At 38.1% G+C, this 20,844-nt stretch overlaps 1 protein-coding gene across 2 annotated transcripts in view; it reads left to right on the top strand.

The window, feature by feature from the left end:
* The window catches only part of LOC129671295 (sodium channel protein type 2 subunit alpha-like), a 130,206-nt gene that overhangs the window by 45,628 nt on the left and 63,734 nt on the right, over positions 1 to 20,844 (top strand). For both annotated transcript variants that reach the window (XM_055600093.1, XM_055600094.1), the window contains exons 4-11: positions 9,277 to 9,366; positions 10,307 to 10,435; positions 10,988 to 11,079; positions 11,946 to 12,218; positions 14,904 to 14,967; positions 16,499 to 16,640; positions 16,787 to 16,993; positions 18,264 to 18,551. In XM_055600093.1, the coding sequence (XP_055456068.1) occupies positions 9,277 to 9,366; positions 10,307 to 10,435; positions 10,988 to 11,079; positions 11,946 to 12,218; positions 14,904 to 14,967; positions 16,499 to 16,640; positions 16,787 to 16,993; positions 18,264 to 18,551 (1,285 nt within the window). The remainder of the gene's footprint in view (positions 1 to 9,276; positions 9,367 to 10,306; positions 10,436 to 10,987; positions 11,080 to 11,945; positions 12,219 to 14,903; positions 14,968 to 16,498; positions 16,641 to 16,786; positions 16,994 to 18,263; positions 18,552 to 20,844) is intronic.

The following is a 20,844-nucleotide window of genomic DNA, read 5'->3' as shown; positions in this document are numbered from 1 at the left end:
TTCTTTCTTTCTTTCTTTCTTTCTTTCTTTCTTTCTTTCTTTCTTTCCCTTTTTTGTACCTCTGGTGGATTTCTTTCTTTATGATCTACAAAGGTATCATCAGCATGTTTTCCTTCAATCTTTATATCTAAGGTTTTAAACTTTACTACTTTACTATGCATTATCTTAAGTCAACAAAATTTCTTTATGTTTGCTCTGATAATAGAACCCAGTTACTTATAGAAAAGGTCTGAGTTAGTATTAGAAATGAATAGTAAGATTGGGATCTGTATCTTGGTTCCCAAGTTTAAAATTATGCTCTATTATGTTCCAAGCTTATGAACACTGGATAAATATCCAGGTAAGTTATTCATTGTATTTAATTTATACAAACATGCTTTATTTATAAAATGGTGCCTTATTCATATAGCAGAGACTGAGAGAATGTGCACTAAGGAAAATGATGACTAAGGAAATCAAAAGGTAGAAAATCTGATATAAAACAAGTAGAAAAAAGACCTGAATGGAAGAGAAAATCAAGTTGTCCTCCCTCTGATGGAAAAAGTAGTAGACACTATATAAAAGAATGAGGCAAGCTTCTGTTTTAAAATGTAAGGAGATCATATCATCTATAGAACATTTCATAAAAGTTATTACCCTCACTTTATGAAAGCCATTGAAAGTTATAAATACCAGGAGACATCTTCAGTGATGATGCTATCACTGGTAGAAGCACAGGCAGTTTCAGAAGTTTTGGCAGATAGTCTGGCACTGGAGACATGGCTTCTATTAGGAGCCCTCTGATGGTTCAGATACTACTTGAATTTGTCTTTTCTTTAAGAAGCACAGATAGTAATAGGCCAGGTGCTTTATATATTAAAGCAGGAGCAAGCAAAATTTATTAGGCTGTGTTAAATGTATTTCAATTAAATTTTTTTTACATTTATTTATTTGTGGGAGAGAGATTTCCACATGAATGAAGGCATGGATGTGGAAGTCAGAAGATAACAACGAAGAGTCATTTCTTTCCTTCCACTGTGTAGATGCTAGAGATCAAATTCAGGTCATCAGGCTTGGTGGCAAGAGTTTTTACCCACTGAACCATCTAGTAAACCTCAAGATAAAATCCTGGTTCTCCACAGCCTTTTAAACAATGCAGAGTCACAGAGTCCTTCCAGGGAAGTAAAGTAAACAAGTTTACTCTCTAATTTTTTGAATTAAAATGTTATATTTGAAATGCACCATCTTAGAGTAGAGCTATAAGATGAGGAAAGACAAGATGGCTAATAATAAATGCAGATAAGCTCTTCTATCTTTTTATGCTACTATAAGAACTGAACAGAGATCCCAAGAAACAAGATACATGTGACAATGAAAGTGTCTAGTTGGCTTTCACAATGGCTTCGTGCTTCACTCCACACAATGCAAACTCTAGCCTTGGCTCTTGGTTTTGTGGTTCCCACAGCAGTGCCTTTAGTGTACGGGATGATAGGTGACTATGGTCGAGAGAATCAGAGAGCCGTCAAATTTAGAAGTATGTTGCAGAAGGGCTGACAGTCTCCAAAGCAACAGAATGTAGGTCATAATGTAGTAAGAGGATCTAAAGATGGCAGGAAATTCTTGGTCTGGACCAGAAAGAAAACTGGAGCTACTGTGGACTCTGCTTGTTTTCAGCAGCCATATGTAAGGCATCTGTTAGGCATTAGGGGAGAGGCTGAGGAGTTAAGGTGCTTATATAAATCTGAAGTCTAGAAAGGGTAGGGCTAGAGAAGCAAGTTTGTAAGGATGCTATAAATATTTACATCACCAGCTTAAACCACTAAAAACCTGAGACACTCCACAACTAATGCTAAACTGTCTGTCATCCAGCATTCTCGAAAAGTAGGAAAATGGAAATGATGTTAGAGATCAGAAGCCAAGATTGAAATTCTATCTCCGAGATTTATTTACTTAGTATATGGTGTTGACAACATTACGGTTTATTATTGTTGTTGTTGCTGCTCTTTCAGTTTCTCCTTTTGGAACACTGTAGCTATAATATATAAATCGTAATAGTGAATGCACTGTTGGCTCTGGTGGTGCACACCTGTAACCTAAGTGTTCAGAGAAAGCCGCAGATAGCTCAGAAGTTCAAGACTATCCTCAGCCACATTGTGAGTTCAAGGTCAGGCTGAACCACACGAGATCCTGTTACATGAAAAACAAACAAAATGTTTGACAAGCGCCTAGCACCAGGAGCCATGAGAAGCACTTAGGAAGTACGTGAGAAAGAATACTTAGCACATCTGCTTTTGGTAGGAGCTACAAATCTAGCTGCCATGGCTACAATATCCGAACTAAGAAATTCCCCATCACTTAAGTATTTCTGAATGCTATTACAAATAAAGCTGCTACGAGCATGGTTGAGCAAATGTCCTTGTTGTGTACTTGAGCCTCTTTCGGATATATGCCTAGGAGTGGTATGGCTGGATCTTGAGCTAGCACTTTTCTTAATTGTCTGAGAAAGCACCAGATTGATTTCCAAAGAGGTTGTACAAGTTTACATTCCCACCAGCAGTGGAGGAGGCTTCCCCTTTCTCCACATCCTTTCCAGCATGTGTTGTCACCTGAGTTTTTGATCTTAGTCATTCTGATGTGTGTAAGGTGAATCTCAGGGTTGTTTTGATTTGCATCTCCCTGATGACTAAGGATGCTGAGCATTTCTTTAAGTGTTTCTCTGCCATTCCATATTCCTCTGTTGAGAATTCTCTGTTTAGCTTTGTACCCCCTTTTTAACTGGATTACTTGATTTGTTGCTTTTTCACTTCTTTATTTCTTTATATATTGTGGATATTAGCCCTCTGTCGGATAAAGAGTTGGTGAAGATATTTTCCCAATCTGTAGGCTGTCGCTTTGTTCTGATGACAGCGTCCTTTGCTTTACAGAAGCTTTTCAGTTTCATGAGGTCCCATTTATTGATCGTTGATCTTAGAGCCTGTGCCTGTGCTGTTGGTGTTCTGTTCAGGAAGTTGTCTCCTGTGCCAAGAGTTCAAGGCTCTTCCCCATTTTTTTCTTCTAAAAGATTTAGTGTGTCTGGTTTTATATTGAGGCCTTTGATCCACTTGGACTTTAGTTCTGAGCAAGGTGTTAAGTATGGCTCTATTTTTATTTTTCTACATGTAGATATCCAGATAGACCAGCACCATTTGTTGAAGATGCTGTTTTTGTTTTTTTTTCTTCCATTGTATGGTTTGGAAGCTGGAAACAACCCAGATGTCCTTAAGTTGAGGAATGGATACAGAAATTGTGGTACATTTACACAATGGAATACTACTCAGCAATTAAAAACAAGGAGATCATGCAGACAAATGGCAGAAACTAGAAAATATCATCCTGAGTGAGGTAATCCAGAAGCAAAAAGACACACATAGTGTATACTCACTTATAAGTGGATATTAGACATATAATATAGGATAATCATACTAAAATCCATACACCTAAAGAAGCTAAGCAAGAAGAAGGACCCTGGGTAATATGCTCATTCAGATAGGCAAAGGGGATGGACATTGGAAGATGGAGAAAACAGGAAACAGGACATGAGCCTGCCACAGAGGACCTCTGAAAGACTCTACCCAGCAGGGTATCAAAGCAGATGCTGAGACTCATAGGCAAACTTTGGGCAGAGTGCATGGAATCTTATGAAAGAAGTGGGGAGATAGAAAGACCTGGAGGGGACAGAAGCTCTACAAGGAGAGTTACAGAACCAAAAAATCTGAACACAGGGGTCTTTTCTGAGACTGATACTCCAACCAAGACCATTCATGGAGATAACCTAGAACACCTGCACAGATGTAGCCCATGGCAGCTCAGTGTCCAAGTGGGTATCCTAGTAAGGGGAACAGGGACTGTCTCTGACATGAACTCAATGGTTGACTCTCTGATCATCTCCCCCTGAGTGGGGAGCAGCCTTACCAGGCCACAGAGGAAGACAATGCAGCGAGTCCTGATGAGACCTGATAGACTAGGGTCAGATGGAAGGGAGGAGTTCCTCCCCTATCAGTGGACTGGGGGAGGGGCATGGGAAGAGAAGAAGGAAGGAGGGTAGGATTGAGAGGAGATGAGGGAAGGTGCTACAGCTGGGATACAAAGTGAATAAACTGTAATTAATAAAAAAATATTTTTTTTAAAAATGAAAATACATTGCTACTTTCCTCCAACTTGTACATGGAAAGAAAAGATTCAAATTCCACCAACATTCACAGCTTCTTGAAAAGACCAAAACACTTTCTATCCCTCCCAACATCTCACTCTTCAGCTGAGAAATGAAATTGAGAGGTTTTCAATGCCTAGTCTTTGTCTACGACCTCTTATCCTCCTCTCTCTGTGTCTCTCTGTCTCTATGTCTCTGTGTCTCTCTGTCTCTGTCTCTCTTGCTTTCTCTCAAATGAGTCTCCCTATGTAGTTTAGGTTTTATTGGAACTTTCTATTGTCCCCCAGCCTTGCAGGTGCTTCAATTACAGGCGTGAGCCAACAGGCCATATTTCTGAATCTGTGCTCTCAGTACTGGGGCTAAAAGCTGAAACAAGTCTCAACCACTTGATGTTGCATATTTCTTTCAGTGGAAAATAACTGATTTTGGAACCCACAAAAAACATATTCTGGCTACTAGCAATACCGATCTCTATATCTTTAAATGTCCTTTTTGCTGATTCCAGTTTTTAAACGTATGTGATATTTATGCAGAGTTTTAAAAAATCAGTTTTCTAGATAAAGAATGATGCTGCTCTGTAGAAAAGAGAGTGATCCAACCCAATGATTTCTCTTCCTCCTGTCAAAATCAAATAATAATCAAAAGTTATTGCTATCTTCTAACAAGTATTAACATGAAGAATTAATATGACATTAATCGTATTTTCTCTGGCTCAGAAATAAGCTCATATATTGAAAGAAACCTATCCCAGTCTTTAATCTCCACATTCAAGTTAGAAGACTAATAACAGGAAGCGTGTGTGTGTGTATAGAAAATCACTATAGATTATATGTAAAGTTTTTTTTTTTAATTCCTCTAACTTCTCTGGATATACATAAGACTAGAGCATTTTAGAACAGAGCGGTCTTCTCTTCCGTGAGAGTGATGACAATGACAACAACAAAAAAAATCCACATTTTATATCTAAAAACTCAAGTGATCAGTAGTAACAAAATGGCTAATAATTATCTTAATGGCTAATGATATCTTATGAAAAAGTGTTGGTACAATTAACACAATAAAACTAGGCTTGCTACTACACCTTTTGCTTCTAGTTCTAACGGAATCACACAACTTGTGAAGGATGCATAGCTGGTAAAGGATGCGTAAACCCTTGGATGCTGGGCTTAAAGCTGGGGCTGTCTTTGTAGGCAAAGAGACGCGCCTGCCAATGCTTCTTGTCAAAAGATACACAACCATTTTCAAGATAAGCTTTAAAAAAAGCTTTTCTTCACCATGTACACATAGAAAGTATTTTAAACTTGCTAACTGATGTGGTAGTATCTATCAACAGGCCAAAGTACTTTTTTCAGTACTTGGTACCAGAAAAATCCAACAAATATAAAATATTGCTTTTTTCTGATATGGTATAGTTTAGTCTGTTTGTATTTTATATAGCCAAGCTATTATGGAAGTACTGTCTCAAGTTGAACTTTTAAAAAAATATACTCTAGTTTATCTCTTGGTCTTTATATTTAGAAAATAATGAAGGGTGTGTGTATTTTGCTCCTACCTTTACCTCTTAAAAAATGTACTTTGATGTGTAGTTTCATAGTTTTCAACATATGACCTCACCAATACAGTGTTCATATATGTATTGTTTTTATGTGGTTTAAAAAAATTCTGAATTCCCAGTATTTCAGTCACTCATTAAAATTTAGAAATTTTAAAACTATATGATTGATGAAATAAATTGACAGTGGGTAATAAAGTTAGTAGAATTTGAAATTTTGTATTTGAAAAAACATACTCTGCCAGCAATATATGAAGCTGACTCTAGCTATCTCTTCCTTTAAAAGAAACATATTTTTATTTTTCAGTGTTTATCATTTTTATGTAAAGTATATATTTTATTATTAAAATGATAATCAAACAATATGAACAACAGGTATTTTGAGTATGCCTTATTATCTTATTACTTTATGAAAGATAGTCCTTATTTCTATTGTTTATCTTGAAATATATTTAACTTTATTAGATATGATAAATTTTCCTGTTGTAAATAGAATTTTATAAGAATAGAATTTTATAGAGAGTGGCTCTATAAGAATTTTATAGAGCATGGCTCAGTCCATTATGTGACATGAATTTCATGAGGTTTGGTTTTTGCCTTGTGTTTATTCTATATGATCTACCCTTTCTGTAAAGGAACTTGTATACATAGTGTATGTAGACTGTGACATTAGTGGACTATTGTAAGGTAACACAGGTGGGGCTGACCAGAACAAGCACTGTTATAAATATAAAACGGTATGTAACATCCTATGGCTTTAAACAATTAAAATTACTTGGAGACGGTACAATAAAGAACAATGGAGCTGAAGACATCTTAGAATCCTGACACTATGTTCAGACATCATATAGTGATGGGTTATAGAGGGTACTGGCAAGCTGCCAAAATGACCTCAGCTACTTTTACCAAGTCTGTTCTTCTGCAGTGTGTAGAATGGACTAATTCAGAAAGACTACTTCAGAGGAAAGCACAGTGATGTACAAGTCTTCCTACATAAAATGAACTCTTGAATGACTCAGCAATGTGGGAATGGAAAATAATGGGCTGAGACCAGATATAGGCAACAAAATTGAGAGTATTCTCTTCAAGTTAGAGATTGAAGTTTAGGAAGAAAGATAAATCCAAGGTATCTCCTAGGCTCCTGGCTAAATCATGAGGGTACAGAGATTGTAAAGGAGTTGTATTCTACTATATCTGAGAGAGAAAGGCTGTTAGTTCAGCCTGGGACCTCAAAATCTTTCAAACAGTTTTGAAGAGCCAATGGGATATCTGAGAACAGATGTCATGGGCACAACCGTGTGTGTATGCACCTAGAGAGAAGTGTCACCTGGAGAGAAGAATTTTGTATCTGTATGGACACAGATGACAGCTGCAGCCTGCTGTTGCATTCTGGTAGGATGCTGATAGCAGGAGACAGGACGGTGGCTTAGATTTTGTGTCTTTTCTGAAAGGAAAATTCAAGATTTCAAATGGCAAGGAGACGCTGTTGCTCCCAAGGCATGAACAAGCAGGCAACTGCTTCCCCCCCCCCCCCCATAAAGAGGGGGACAGGCTTAAGGTAAAGGGGAGGGGTCACCTTTCTTGGGCTCAGTTGAAAAGCAAGTCAAATGATAAATAGCTGCAGATTAGCCTTTTGTTCTTTTTAATGAAACAAAATAGAAGTTTTTCATCCTTAGGCAGAATAGCTGGAGGACTGATGATTTGATGGGTTCGTAGAATTATAAAGATAAACATCTCTTTCAAGAACTTTGGCTGGGAATCAGAGAAAAAAAAAGTGAAGATGGAAGTTGTGATGAGGGTCAAGAGTTAGAGACTCCCCCTCCCCCATCTCCCTCAAGATAAGGGAAATATATGCAAGCTTGTGTTGATGGGAAAAGGCTAAGGGACACACAAGGTAAGAGAATGGAGAGCTAAGCTCTCCCTAAGGCATTCCGGAAAGGTAGCTGTCCAGAATACAGGTGGGAAGATGGAAATTTCCCCACTGTAACAGGGAAAAGAGGACAGGTCCCAACAGAGAAAGCTTTGTCAATTTGGGATGGGAAGCAGAGTCTGATGTTATCATTATCTCATCAACTAGCAATGGAAAGGGAAGAAGGAAGATGATTGGAAACTGAAGGACAGTGGAGAGTGTTTGGAATCATCTTTGTGGGAGGTCGAAAGTGCATCCAAGCACAGGACTGTATTTAGGACCGCCGTGGTTAGGGGCCATGCATTTCAAATGTTGCCCATCTGCCAAGAAATTATGCATCCTTGCAGGGACCAGGTACAGAGGGGCTTCTACTTCCATATACTAATGGAAAACGATTTTATATTTTGTCTCTTTTCGTTGTTTTGAACAATGAAGGAAAGGTGGGTGTTTCCTCTTTAAAGCCATGTTTCTTCTAGATGGTGCTGCCCTCATGTGGCTGGTCCCTATCACGCATTTAGACCGACTCTCAGTAGATGCCTTTGAATAAGCTGAAAATTAAGCATGAACCTAAGAGTACTGTTTCTAAAACCCCAAATGTCAGTTATATTGCTTTGACTAATGCCTGTTACAAGGGAAAGCTGTCTTTCTTGATTAATGTAACACTACCCGTTCCCTGGCCTTGAGCAGAGACTTTTTGTCTCACAAAAGGAATGAAATGGTTTATGTCAAAAAATACGAATAGCTATCCCATATCCAAGATTATTATGAACAGGTGTAAGTTCATAAGGAAATGATGTTTTACATAATTAAATGAGATTTTTGTTACGTGTGAACACAATCATTTCAATTATTTGACCATTGACCCTTTTCTCAAGCTTTTTGGGTTTCCTGTTTATTTTCAGTATTCCAAAGGAACGTGAAATGAGTCTTTGGTATACATACAAGGGCAAGGAGGGAAATAAGTCATATGATTATTATAATCAATGTTTTCTCTGTTTTGGGGGGAAATAAAGATAACCATTTGCTGAGTATCTGCATCACGTCTAGTTTCACTAGTCTGCTTTTCACAGAAATTCTGTGAAAATAGCAAAAGAACTTAGTAAGTGATTTGACTTAGTTACAAACTCAAGATATGTGACTCTTATCAGTAGACAGGTTTTCTTATATTTCAAGGTCTTTTGAATAATTATTGTGGGTTGTGCCTTCTATTTAGAAAGGAATTTTGCCTACAACATTCTTCCAGGGCGACCCTTAGAATAAAGTCATTATGCATCTCATTAATTCTTTGAATTCTTTAATGAGCTTTTGCCACCCTAGTTTATTTATAAATTGAACTGAAAATTCTATTGTTTGGTTGAGTCCGTCACGATGAAAATTTACATTAATAAATTATTCACCAGTCAACTCGTTTTTTAAATCATTTTTCTCTTCTTATTTATGAAGTTTCTTACTAGTTGAAGATAGTTGATGGCTTTTTGAAGATACGTTTTACATGTGGAGTTGGAGTACAGAGGTGGGAGACAGTTGATAAAATGATGTGGAGTGTAAAATAAACATGGAACTGTTAGAGTAGCTGGGGGTGAGGACGGGGTGCATGACCGTGGGACCCTCCTATTGACTTTGTTTTCCTTGACAATGTATTTCCACTTTATTCAATGTGCTCATCATGTGCACAATTCTTACCAACTGTGTGTTCATGACCATGAGTAACCCTCCAGACTGGACAAAGAATGTGGAGTAAGTAGATATGTCTAACATCATTCACTTAGTGTTTCAAGACTCTTTCTGTTTCCTCGCTACATTTTTCTAGCCATGCTAACCTAGATGATTCAAACTTGTGTCCACCACTGAGTTCCTCTGGGACAGTGCTTCTTAACCTTCCTAACATGGAGACCCTTTACCTCACTTGCTCATGTTGTGGGGACGCCCAGCCACAAAATTATTTTGTTGCTACTTCATAACTGTCATTTTGCTACCATTTGGAATTGTAACACAAATATCTGGTATGCGGGATATTTGATACAGCACCACTATGCACTGTGAAAGGGTTCTGTGTCCCCATCCTCCCAACCCCCACCCCACCCGCCACCACCAAGGGGTTGTGACCTACATGTTGAGAACCACTGTTCCAGGAAAAGTTTTCAGTAGCTAAAAGAGCTGCATTGATTTGGCTGTTGATATTGTGAACCTTCACCTTCCTTTTGAATTTCACACATTGGAGATTCCCAGGGTTTACTGACATCTGCTACATTGCTCATTTAGGGATTAACATCTCTTGGCTTAAATCATGCTGAAACTCATTCTGTGTGGCTCAGATACTTTCGCCATAAGGAGTGGTGTTTTCTGCATACTTTATGTTGAGTAATATGAAAAGTAAAATATCAGTTTATTTACGGTCAGTGAGTACACCATTTAGAATTTAATGGTAGTTTTCCTGAAGCTCTGCCTGAGCTCTCTTACCAAAAGACAACATGAAGTCTTTATTCATGTGTGTCATCTAAGTCATCTTAAGGATATGCATACTCAGGGCACATGTGTAATCTCTGTGGTAGAATACTTACTTACTGTGTGTAAAGCCCTGGTGTCAAGCCTGGCAACAAAAATATTTTTTTTTATTAAATCTGTGTATGCAAACCACCTACAAAATCTTTAATATCTACTTGGCTATTTTCTTCAGGTATACTTTTACAGGAATTTATACTTTTGAATCACTTATTAAAATACTCGCAAGGGGCTTTTGTCTAGAAGATTTCACATTTCTACGGGATCCCTGGAATTGGCTGGATTTCACAGTCATTACTTTTGCGTAAGTATTTTTATAATGCTTTCTATCCAGGTAAAACAAACGCTGTGGAAGCCTAGATTGCAGTTCTCACTGTTGGCTTTCTTTGACTCAGAAAACATTTTTCTTAGTTATAATGTGAATTTAGAATACTCTTTCCAATCAAATTTTCAGTTTGGAGAAATTAGAAATGATCCTAATAAATCCTATGGCTTCAGTTTCAATTAGCCGTAAATAACAACTCCCAGATAACAGCTCATAGCTGATGACAATTCTTTTTATTGGGAAACCTGAGGACAGCACTTGCTGAAGTGGAAACGGTCTTGATTCAAGACTGACATAGACTTAGACTTCCCAAAATTCTGAATAACTCTGATTTAATCCTACAGGTATGTAACAGAATTTGTAAGCCTAGGCAATGTTTCAGCTCTTCGAACTTTCAGAGTCTTGAGAGCTTTGAAAACTATTTCTGTAATTCCAGGTAAGAAGAAACTGGTATAAGGTGGTAGGCTCCTTATATCTCCAACTGTTTCTTGTGTTCTGTTATTGTGTCTGTGTGTGAACTCCCTATTACAGATATGTGACAGAGTTTGTGGACCTGGGCAATGTCTCAGCGCTGAGAACGTTCAGAGTTCTCCGAGCATTGAAAACAATTTCAGTCATCCCAGGTGAGAGCTAGGTTAAACACGGAGGCTGACAGTAGCTGCACTGCTACTCTGCTCACAGCTTTTCTTAGCAAAAAGCCTCATTGCTTGTTGCTTACTGCAAGATAAGGATCAAAAGCAGGAGCTGACCCATCCTAGTTTGGATGGGTTTGATTCTTTGCTTTTGAATGGTTGCTTCTTCTAAATCAGCCTTTGAGTTTAACAGGTTTTGCATGAGGCACGGACAAACAGGCTACCTGGTTTGCGTCCTACAGCTTCAAGCTTTCCCCATAGAAGCTAAAATGTGGGACACCTGAGCCAATGCAAATTCGATCAATTAGTTGTAAAACTGGCTACCTCTTTTACTGGAGATTAATAGAAAAGCAAGACAGAGCATGAACACTGCATGGGGCTCAGCTTGCAGATGTCTTTCTTATGTTGGCCCTTTCCCAAGCTTTCAAAGTTCACACAAATCTATTTCCTTGCAACTCAGTGGTTTCAAGATTTCTCACCGTTCTTCTACTCATATAGATTTTTCTAAAGAACCAATGTGGGGTTAGAGAGTAAGACATCTGCAAATAAAAGCAAGCAAGTTACATAAGGTTGGTCTTCAAGCATGAGTAACACAATCATATCTTTTGCTCTAAGGAGTGTGTGAAAACATATTTGGTTCATTTCCATTTGGTTTTCTAATGTAAGTTCGGCTTTCATTCATTTCCACCATCCAGCAGGCTTTTCATGAAACTTTTATTCAGCCACAAACATTAAACTAATATTGTTGGCATTCTGCATGACATTTATATTTTTTCAGGACAAGCTCATGATAAGTTTGTCAGTAAATTCTCTGTTGAATTGTAAGTGATGGTTCTTCTTTCTGGTTTTATCCGTAGGACTGAAGACCATCGTGGGGGCCCTGATCCAGTCCGTGAAGAAGCTGTCTGACGTCATGATCCTCACGGTGTTCTGTCTCAGCGTGTTTGCTCTAATCGGGCTGCAGCTGTTCATGGGCAACCTGAGGAATAAGTGCTTGCAGTGGCCTCCAGATAATTCTACCTTTGAAATAAATATCACTTCCTTCTTTAATAACTCATTGGATTGGAATGGAACTACCTTCAATAGGACGGTGAACATGTTTAACTGGGATGAATACATTGAAGATAAAAGTAAGATATATTCTTTTTTTTTTTTTTTTCCTTTTTTTGAGACAAGGTTTCTGTGTGTGTAGCCCAGGCTGTCCTGGACTCACTTTGTAGACTAGGCTGGCCTCGAACTCACAGAGATCTGCCTGCCTCTGCCTCCCCAAGTGCTGAGATTTCAGGCATGGGAATATATACTCTTATATCCATTAAGTTGTTTGGTTCTTAAAATATTAAAAATTGTATGTGGTAGAAAGTATCTAAAATTTGGTGTGAACCACACATGTTAGACTAATTTACTGTAATTTCATACATGTACAAAGAATAGCAAATTTTGTCAGACCTTTTTTCTTACCCAACAAGTGACATGATGAAAGTAGCCATTTCTAAGTCTACCATGCAGGAAGCACTGAGTTCAATCCCTAACACAGAACACAGTAATGACACAGGTATAATATTAAATGCCAGCAGTAAAAAGGGTAGATTCAAGGTCAGAAGTTCAAGGTCATCCTCAGGCATATAATGAATCCAAGGCTAGCCTGGGATCCATATGATGAAATGATTTGAACCTTTTTGGTTGGCCCAGTCCCTATGATCTATCTGGAGAGAGACAGTGTTTTCCAAACCTGTGTACTGATCAGAAAGGTAAGCAAATATGAGCCACTTACTCATTGATGATTTAATATTTATTCCTTTGCGTAAGCCTTGGTATTAGAATTGCTTTTCATGATCTTTGATTTTTATTTGAGGCTCGGATGTTAAAATGGGTTAATGTTACGTTATAAGCTATCCTTTCCTCTTATTGAAGCTAGCAGCTCTGTCACCGGATGCTCTAAGCTACTTCTCCATATAGTGCTAGGTTAGTCAAATCCCGCTGCCTCTCCATCACCTGCATTCTGTGGGTTTTTTTACTCTGAGATACCCTTCATGGACTGTATGATTTTCAGCTCAATACTACATTTACACATTCAAAACATTCTTACGAAGGTTTTACTTAAAAATTTTCATTGGGGTAAAAAAAAGATGAGAAATTCAACAGCCCCAATAATCATGAGGTCTTCCACTTACTTAATAATATAATAGAGGATGAAGAGCTTTGCCCATAAATCTCTGCTTCAGTACCGCTACAGATGGGTTTCTATTTATAGCGCTTCAGTGGGAGGGTTGGTTGTGGCTAAGACTGTAGAGATGTAGTGTCCAGCTGCTCTCCTAAGAGGCCACACCACTTCAGAGATCTCTCACAGCCATGCTCAACTCACTCAACCATGAAGAATATAGACTTCTTACCATATTTTAAAATCTTTTGGTAGAGGAAAACAAAATAAGTACTTTACTATTGTTTTGTTTTCCTTAATTGGTAATGTGGAGAATTTTTAAATATGTTTTTAAGCATCAGAGGTACATTATATATCTTCTACCACATGAATTATCTGTTGGTATTTTTTTACTGATTGTTATAACGGGTGGTGGCATTTTGAAGGAATCCGTAGGGACTCTTGATTAGCAATTGTCTTTTAACCCAACAGGTTGACTTTCCAGCTTATTTTTTTTATCTTACTGCTTGTTTGGGGACCTCAACAACTTTAATTTTTCATGAAACGAAATCATCAGTATTATTTGCACATTTTTTCCTATTTTTGTGCTCATGCAATGCTTCTTAATAAGAGATAAAAAATTAACATCTAAATTTTCGACATGTACAAGCCACATGTGGTTTTGGTAGTGTGTTAGTAGGCTTGCCTTAAGTTCGTAACAGTCTAGACTTTTTGTAGTTTGATGTAAATATCTGAAACTATTTTCTGAAATGATGACCTAGATTTTCTTACATCTATGTACAGCTATCTATGCAATCCCTGAGTACAGGGCTTAAGTATTCTTAAATAGCAACACAGTAAATATCAAGGGGTGTGAGTATGTGTGCGAGAGTGTGTATGTGAGTGTATGTGTGTGTGTGTGTGTGTGTTCGTAATTGTTATGTGTCGTGTGTGTATGTGAGGTGTGTGTGTGTGTGTGTGTGTGTGTGTGTGTTTGTGTGGGTGTATAGTTCCTGAGAACATTTTTGGACTTTTTTTCCTTAAAACTATATATGTTATAACTTAAAAATAACAAGTGGAATATATTTAGACAGTTTACTTTTTCCAAGCTACAAGTTTATTTTGTTCATTTCAAAGAAAGAAACAAAGCAAGAAAGCAAACCAACCAACCAACCAACAAATCAAGCACTATAAGGAGGGAATAGGCACCTAAGCCCACTTCTCATAAGCAATTAAATTAAAATTGGCAGGAAAAAATGTATACATCTATATTAAATCCAGGCAAAAAGTATGTGGAGTAAAATTTCATTTGCATGCACCATTGAGCAGCACCAAGCCTTCTCTCTCATTTGGTGCCAGGCAAGCTGCCTTAATGGCATGGATTTTTCTTGAAGTGTCCCCTAAGCAGTTTGGACTTGTGTTTGTAATGAATGCTGATCTAAAAATGATATTATTATTAATGCTTCTGTAAAGGTTTCTTTCTAAAGTAATTTTCCAAACGTTATTTAATCAAAATACCATTTGCAGTTGTTTGAGAATCGGTCTTCATTTTGCCATGATTTTCAGTTATTTTATCTATTTTTATAAGGTAAATACACATTTTAAGCCTCCTCGCCTGAACACAATGATTAAATGTTTGAAGGCCTTTTAATGAGTCTGTCTTTTGCTCTTTAAATAGGTCACTTTTATTTTCTGGAAGGGCAAAACGATGCTCTGCTCTGTGGGAACAGCTCCGATGCAGGGTAAGTTGTGCTTCTCACTGACACTCCGTCCACCTCAATAATCTGCCTCCTTCCACACACCTGACCCCTATTCCCTCATTCAAAGGTCTTCATAAATTCTGCTTCATGCTGACTCACAGAATAGCCAAGATAAGAGTGGATTCTCACCTTCTTCACACACTCAGAAGGAGCAATTATTTTTTTCCATACTAGGTCACAGCTAATCTTCCAAATTAGTTAAATAGAAAATAGATCCTCAGAGCAAATGCATTAGAATTCATAATCACATGCTAGCATGGGGATCATTTATTTAAGTTCATATGATCTCTATGACTTAAAACAAAACGAAATAAAAACCCTTGAAGATTATGTCACTATCTGAGACACAGTGACAATATGCCTACCATATTTCAGCAAAGCACAGTATGTAAAACAGACTGGCGTTCCTTGTCAACTCAAAGTCTGACTCTTACTACAATTTGTCATTTAGCTTGTGTTTTTCTTGTGTGTAAATGGGTATTGTAATGATTCCATTGATTAAACGTATTAGTGAGTATATGGTTAAAATACAGAATTTTTAGTTATGCTTAACATTGTGGTAATGTTTGAAGCTAAGAAACATCATATATAAAAACAAAGCCTGGGAAACTTCAGGGAAATAGTTATCTTTCCCTACTTGGACAGATGTTAGAAAAAAAAATAGGCAAAAATCGAATGTGTTTTCTGTGACAATGTTGAACACAATGCAAGCGATACCTTTACCAAAGTTTTCATTGATGGCATGGTTTACATGTGGCTCCTATGATCAAAAATCTGTACATTTTATCTACAATTGGATCTATGATAGGTAAGGCAAATATTTTAATCCTCCAACTGCATAGCACTAAATTATTTCCTCACAATATTTTATTGAATGTTTGCGTGCATTTTGTTTTGTTTTGAGGCAGGGTCTTTAATTAATCCATTCTGACCTGTGAGGTTCCTGACAGCTAGGGAGTCTAGGAAATTAGCCCCAATTCACTCAGCCCAGAAATGTCTGTCACAATAGTGAGTGTAGCTCTGCCTTATCAGTAAGGTGATTCTATGAGATGCCCACTGCTCTGTGCCATTCTCTCCTCTCAGGATGCACTGTGCTTACACACTTCTCCTCTCTGCTGTAGTATCAGGTGTATCCTTCTGATACACAGGCACACACACACACACACACACACACACACACACACACACACCTCAGTGAAAAGTCAATTATGTCTCTTTGGATTGATTTGTCTGATCATGACTATCATCCCCAAAAGAAATTGTTAAAGATATGGCTATCTTGTATGGATGTGTGATAAATATGATATTACTATTAGGAATTAGAGAAGCACACAAAGTAGATTCTGTTACTACATAAGAAAGCCCACCTAGACCAGGGTAAATTCTAGGTAAGGCAGAGGATGTAGGATTTCTCTAGAGACTGAACAAAATAATTTGCATCAAGTAAAATGGAAAAACAGAGCAACAGATTCATAGGTACTGAATTTCTCTCTCCCCTCCAATGTAATTGCAGCCAGTGTCCAGAAGGATACATCTGCGTGAAGGCTGGGAGAAACCCCAACTATGGCTATACAAGTTTTGATACATTTAGCTGGGCCTTCTTGTCCTTATTTCGCCTCATGACTCAAGACTTCTGGGAAAACCTTTATCAGCTGGTGAGAACTGACATAATGCCTCTTCTAGGAAGCATGAGGTGCAGTGGCCAAGGGAACCGCTGAAGAATCTTCTGTTGCTTAGAAAGGGAGCTTGTAACAGCCGATGCGATGGGAAATTTATGAACATGTTCCTTCCATTTTTACAGACCTTGCGTGCTGCTGGGAAAACATACATGATCTTTTTTGTGCTTGTGATTTTCTTGGGCTCATTCTACCTGATAAACTTGATCCTGGCTGTGGTGGCCATGGCCTATGAGGAACAGAATCAGGCCACCTTGGAGGAGGCTGAACAGAAAGAGGCAGAGTTTCAGCAGATGCTAGAGCAGTTGAAGAAGCAGCAGGAGGAAGCTCAGGTAGAGTTGGCTAGCATAGACTGTTGTGCTCATCTCCATTCTCTGACCTGCAGGTTGCTGTTGACGTTGGAGGGACAAAGGGGTGTACGTGGTGTCAGGAACCTCTTTGGTTGTAAGCAGAGCGTTACTTGATTTGGTAATTATGATATACACTAAGGGCAACGAAACACAGGCAGTTACAATTGCTTCATTGGCACTTTCCTCCTGTAACATCTTGAGGAAATTAACTATCAGTATGTCCTTCCCTGAAGCTTATACAGTAGGCAGAGCAATATGCTGTCAATGGAAATGTTTTCTTAATACTCCAGCAAACAGGGATTCCGTTAGGGTGGCTTCTTCAACACAACATCGCTAGAGATGAAGAATGTCAGAAAATGTAACCACTGCAGGAATTCCACAGACTGTGGAAACACAAAGCCCTATCTAATACAAAATCATGACAACACTAACATTCTCAGCTTCTTGCATGGAAAACTCTTAATGTCAGCTCGATGAGTCTTCAAAATAAGGCCAGGATTTTTTCTAAATATAGTGAAAATGCCGTTTAACTTAACAGCATTCACTAATTCAATTGCCTGATTTTTGTCTTTTATTGCCTGTTGAATGCACATCCTTAATGTCACTGTCATTCAGCCTATTATAATGGCCAAAAATAGATGGAGGTAGTAGCAGCAACATATTTCTTTAAAAGTTATCATTTACAAATGCATACTGGCATACTGGGGTACCATAATAGGTAGTCTGTGACATCCTTGCACATTTCCTAATTAAATAATTAAAGTAGGAGATTAAAAGGTTTAATTGATGAATAATTGACTGAGTTTTATTTGATAACTCAGCCTCAGAGTCATTGTTGAGAGAGAAAAAGAACAACGGCAAAGTTTGTTATAAATAGCAAACTTTAATTTTTAAATTCCTCTTTAAACTTTGTTTAGATCACATGGGCAATGTTATGCTTGTTATGTTCATGTTAGTAGATAATTAAAGTGCCACATGAGGTCAGGATTAGATTTTTATCATTCATATGTGTCTACTTTGGTGTTGATTTTTACTCTTTGGTTAATAAAAATGTCTGTTTTCCAAACTATAGAGCATAAATACGGAATTGGATTTCAAGGTCATATTCATAGATTAAACCAAGGTAGTAAATGTATGACGTAGGCGTACAACCTATGCTTACGTCACGTTCGTTGTATTCTAGATAATCGAAACAGCAGATATGTGACGTTGGAGGCTGTGTACAACCCATGCTTTTCTTGTGCCCTTCTAGGCAGCGGCCGCAGCAGCATCTGCGGAATCCAGAGACTTCAGCGGAGCAGGTGGGATAGGCGTTTTCTCCGAGAGCTCTTCAGTAGCATCAAAGCTGAGTTCCAAGAGTGAAAAGGAGCTGAAAAACAGAAGAAAGAAAAAGAAGCAGAAAGAGCAGGCTGGAGAGGAAGAGAAGGAAGATTCGGTGCGGAAATCGGCCTCTGAAGACAGCATACGCAAGAAAGGCTTCCGGTTTTCCCTAGAAGGAAGCAGGCTGACCTACGAGAAGAGGTTTTCCTCCCCACACCAGGTTAAAAACAATAGATGGAATAGATTGCGTTTTCACAACAAGGCTCTCTTTTTAAAGTCTGTGCCAGCGTTTGGTGGGGTTGTAGCCGCCGTCTTCTTGAACTTCGTGGCGCTTTCACCGTGGTAATGAGCATCCAGGGCTGGGTTTCCGTCTCAGAGATCCTGCGAGTTTTCTAACTCTTTTGGAAGCACAGGAGGGTATTTTCGTACCACACTGAGTTTGGGAAGGTTTGTGGTTTTGAGGTTTTGTTAGACTTGAGACTCTCTGGGCAGTATTCCACACGGGGAAAGATCACAGATGGTCCCATCCCTTCTTAGCTACTGTGCCTGGACCCAGTAAGCTTTAAGTTTTCTGAGTGGCTGGTGCCCAGAAGTGGACCAGGGATGCTTCTACGCCATCTGTGCGGTGTTCTCATCCATGTGAAAGCGCTCATGAAAAGTGCATTTTTCACTGTTTCAAAGGGAGCTGAAGCAGAATCTTTTCTAAAGTATAGCCAAAAGTCACAGGTAGGCAGGTGCTGAGAGAGATTCATTCCACCAACTAGCAGTGATGTTTGATTGTGCTTGAGTTTCTGCGCCCCCTGTTCAAGAAGGGCTAGAATTCAAAGAATGTCCTGATTTACATATTGCAATAAAATGTTTTCTGCATGCCTCTAGCTTATGGTACCCAGCCATCCTGATAACATTTCACTATTTAGATTCCTTGGTTGTTTAAAAATACCAAGAGAATTCCCAGAAATACATGGGTCCTTGGAGGATAGTTTCACCGTGAGTGACACTGCAGTATTTCTATACTATCAGTTCAATGACAACACACTGTTTGTAGTTGTACTTGCAATATGAATTCTTTAAGCACCTCATTACAGACCTAGATAGCTACTAATTTAGTTATTATGACAAACTTTCAGATAGGATGAGGAGAAGCTGTGTGTTTTCTTGGGTGCCTGTCTTATGCACACATTAATTACCTATTCCAAAACCTATTTTGTTAGCTTCTGTTAACTGAACAAAAATAAAGGGTTTCATTGTGGCAATTTTTCACATAGGCATGTAGCAGACCTTGACCATATTCACACCCCTATTCCATTTATCCTCTCTGCCTCTTTGAGTCTCTCTCTTTCTCTGGTCTCTTACCTCTTTGCAAGTAAAACACATTCTATTCTACTTTCATATATATTTTTCATATATATTTTCATATGTAGAATCTAGATGAAGTATTTTTCAGTCTAGTTTTTTTTCTGTTAACATGATGATATACTATGTTATTTGTGGGTACTTATTATATTCTGTTATGTAGAGATACCACATTCTCTGCATGTGTTGATGACGGACACCTGGGCTGACCTCATAGCTTCATTTTTATGCATAGTGCTCTTGTAAACATGGATATACAGTTGTCTCTATGGTATGTTGATCTAAGCTCCTTTGAGTATATACCCAGGTGAGGTAGTGTACATCCAGCTGAGGTCTGGTTGGATTATATGGTACCTCTACTTTTAGGTTTTAGAGGAGCCTCTTTACTGATTTCCAGAGTAGCCAGACTGACATATATCCTTGCCCACATTGTATAAAGTTCATTTTTCCTGCAATCCATGCTAACACTTGTAATTTTTGTTTTCCTATTAAGGTGTCTTTATTTTTTTTAATGAATCCTAACTGAGATGAGATGGAATCTCAGTGTGATTTTGACTCACATTTCCTTGATGGCTAAAGACATTGAACATTTCTTTTTCATGCATCTATGGGCTGGTTGTACTTCTTATTTTGGGAACTGTCTGTTCAGTTCATTTGCCCATTTATGGACTCAGTTGCTTATTCTTCTGCTGTTTAACTTTTTTGACTTCTTGGGATGCTCTAGATATCAGTCTTTCATTTCCTCATTTTTCTCACCAGTCTTCTATTCCTTAGTCATCCCTTCACTAAGGTAAATGGATTTTTCTGCAGTGCCAAAGCTTTTTAATTTGATGCAGTCCCTTTTATCAATCCTGGCTGTTTTATTTATTTATTTATTTTTTTATCTATTTATTTATTTATTTATTTATTGAGCTGTTGGAGTATTTTTTCCATATCCTGAAACATTTCTCTCTGCTTTTCTTTAGTGTTTTTAGAGCTTCCAGTCTTACTTTAAGATCTTTGATTCATTTTCAGAAAATATGAAAGGGGCTATGCATTCAAAGCTTGTATCAGAGAAACATCTGTTCACTGCGAAGACGACTGAGGTGAATATTTGTATTTGAATGCAGCATTAAGGTATCAAGTCTCATCATTTACTCACTTTAATTACCTTGACCACT

Source organism: Psammomys obesus, unplaced genomic scaffold (genome assembly GCF_907164565.1).
Source record: "Psammomys obesus unplaced genomic scaffold, mPsaObe1.curated_primary_1811, whole genome shotgun sequence".
Taxonomy (NCBI): Eukaryota; Metazoa; Chordata; class Mammalia; order Rodentia; family Muridae; genus Psammomys; species Psammomys obesus.
Note: the sequence above shows the minus strand (reverse complement) of the source record. Positions and strands in the feature narration are given on the sequence as shown.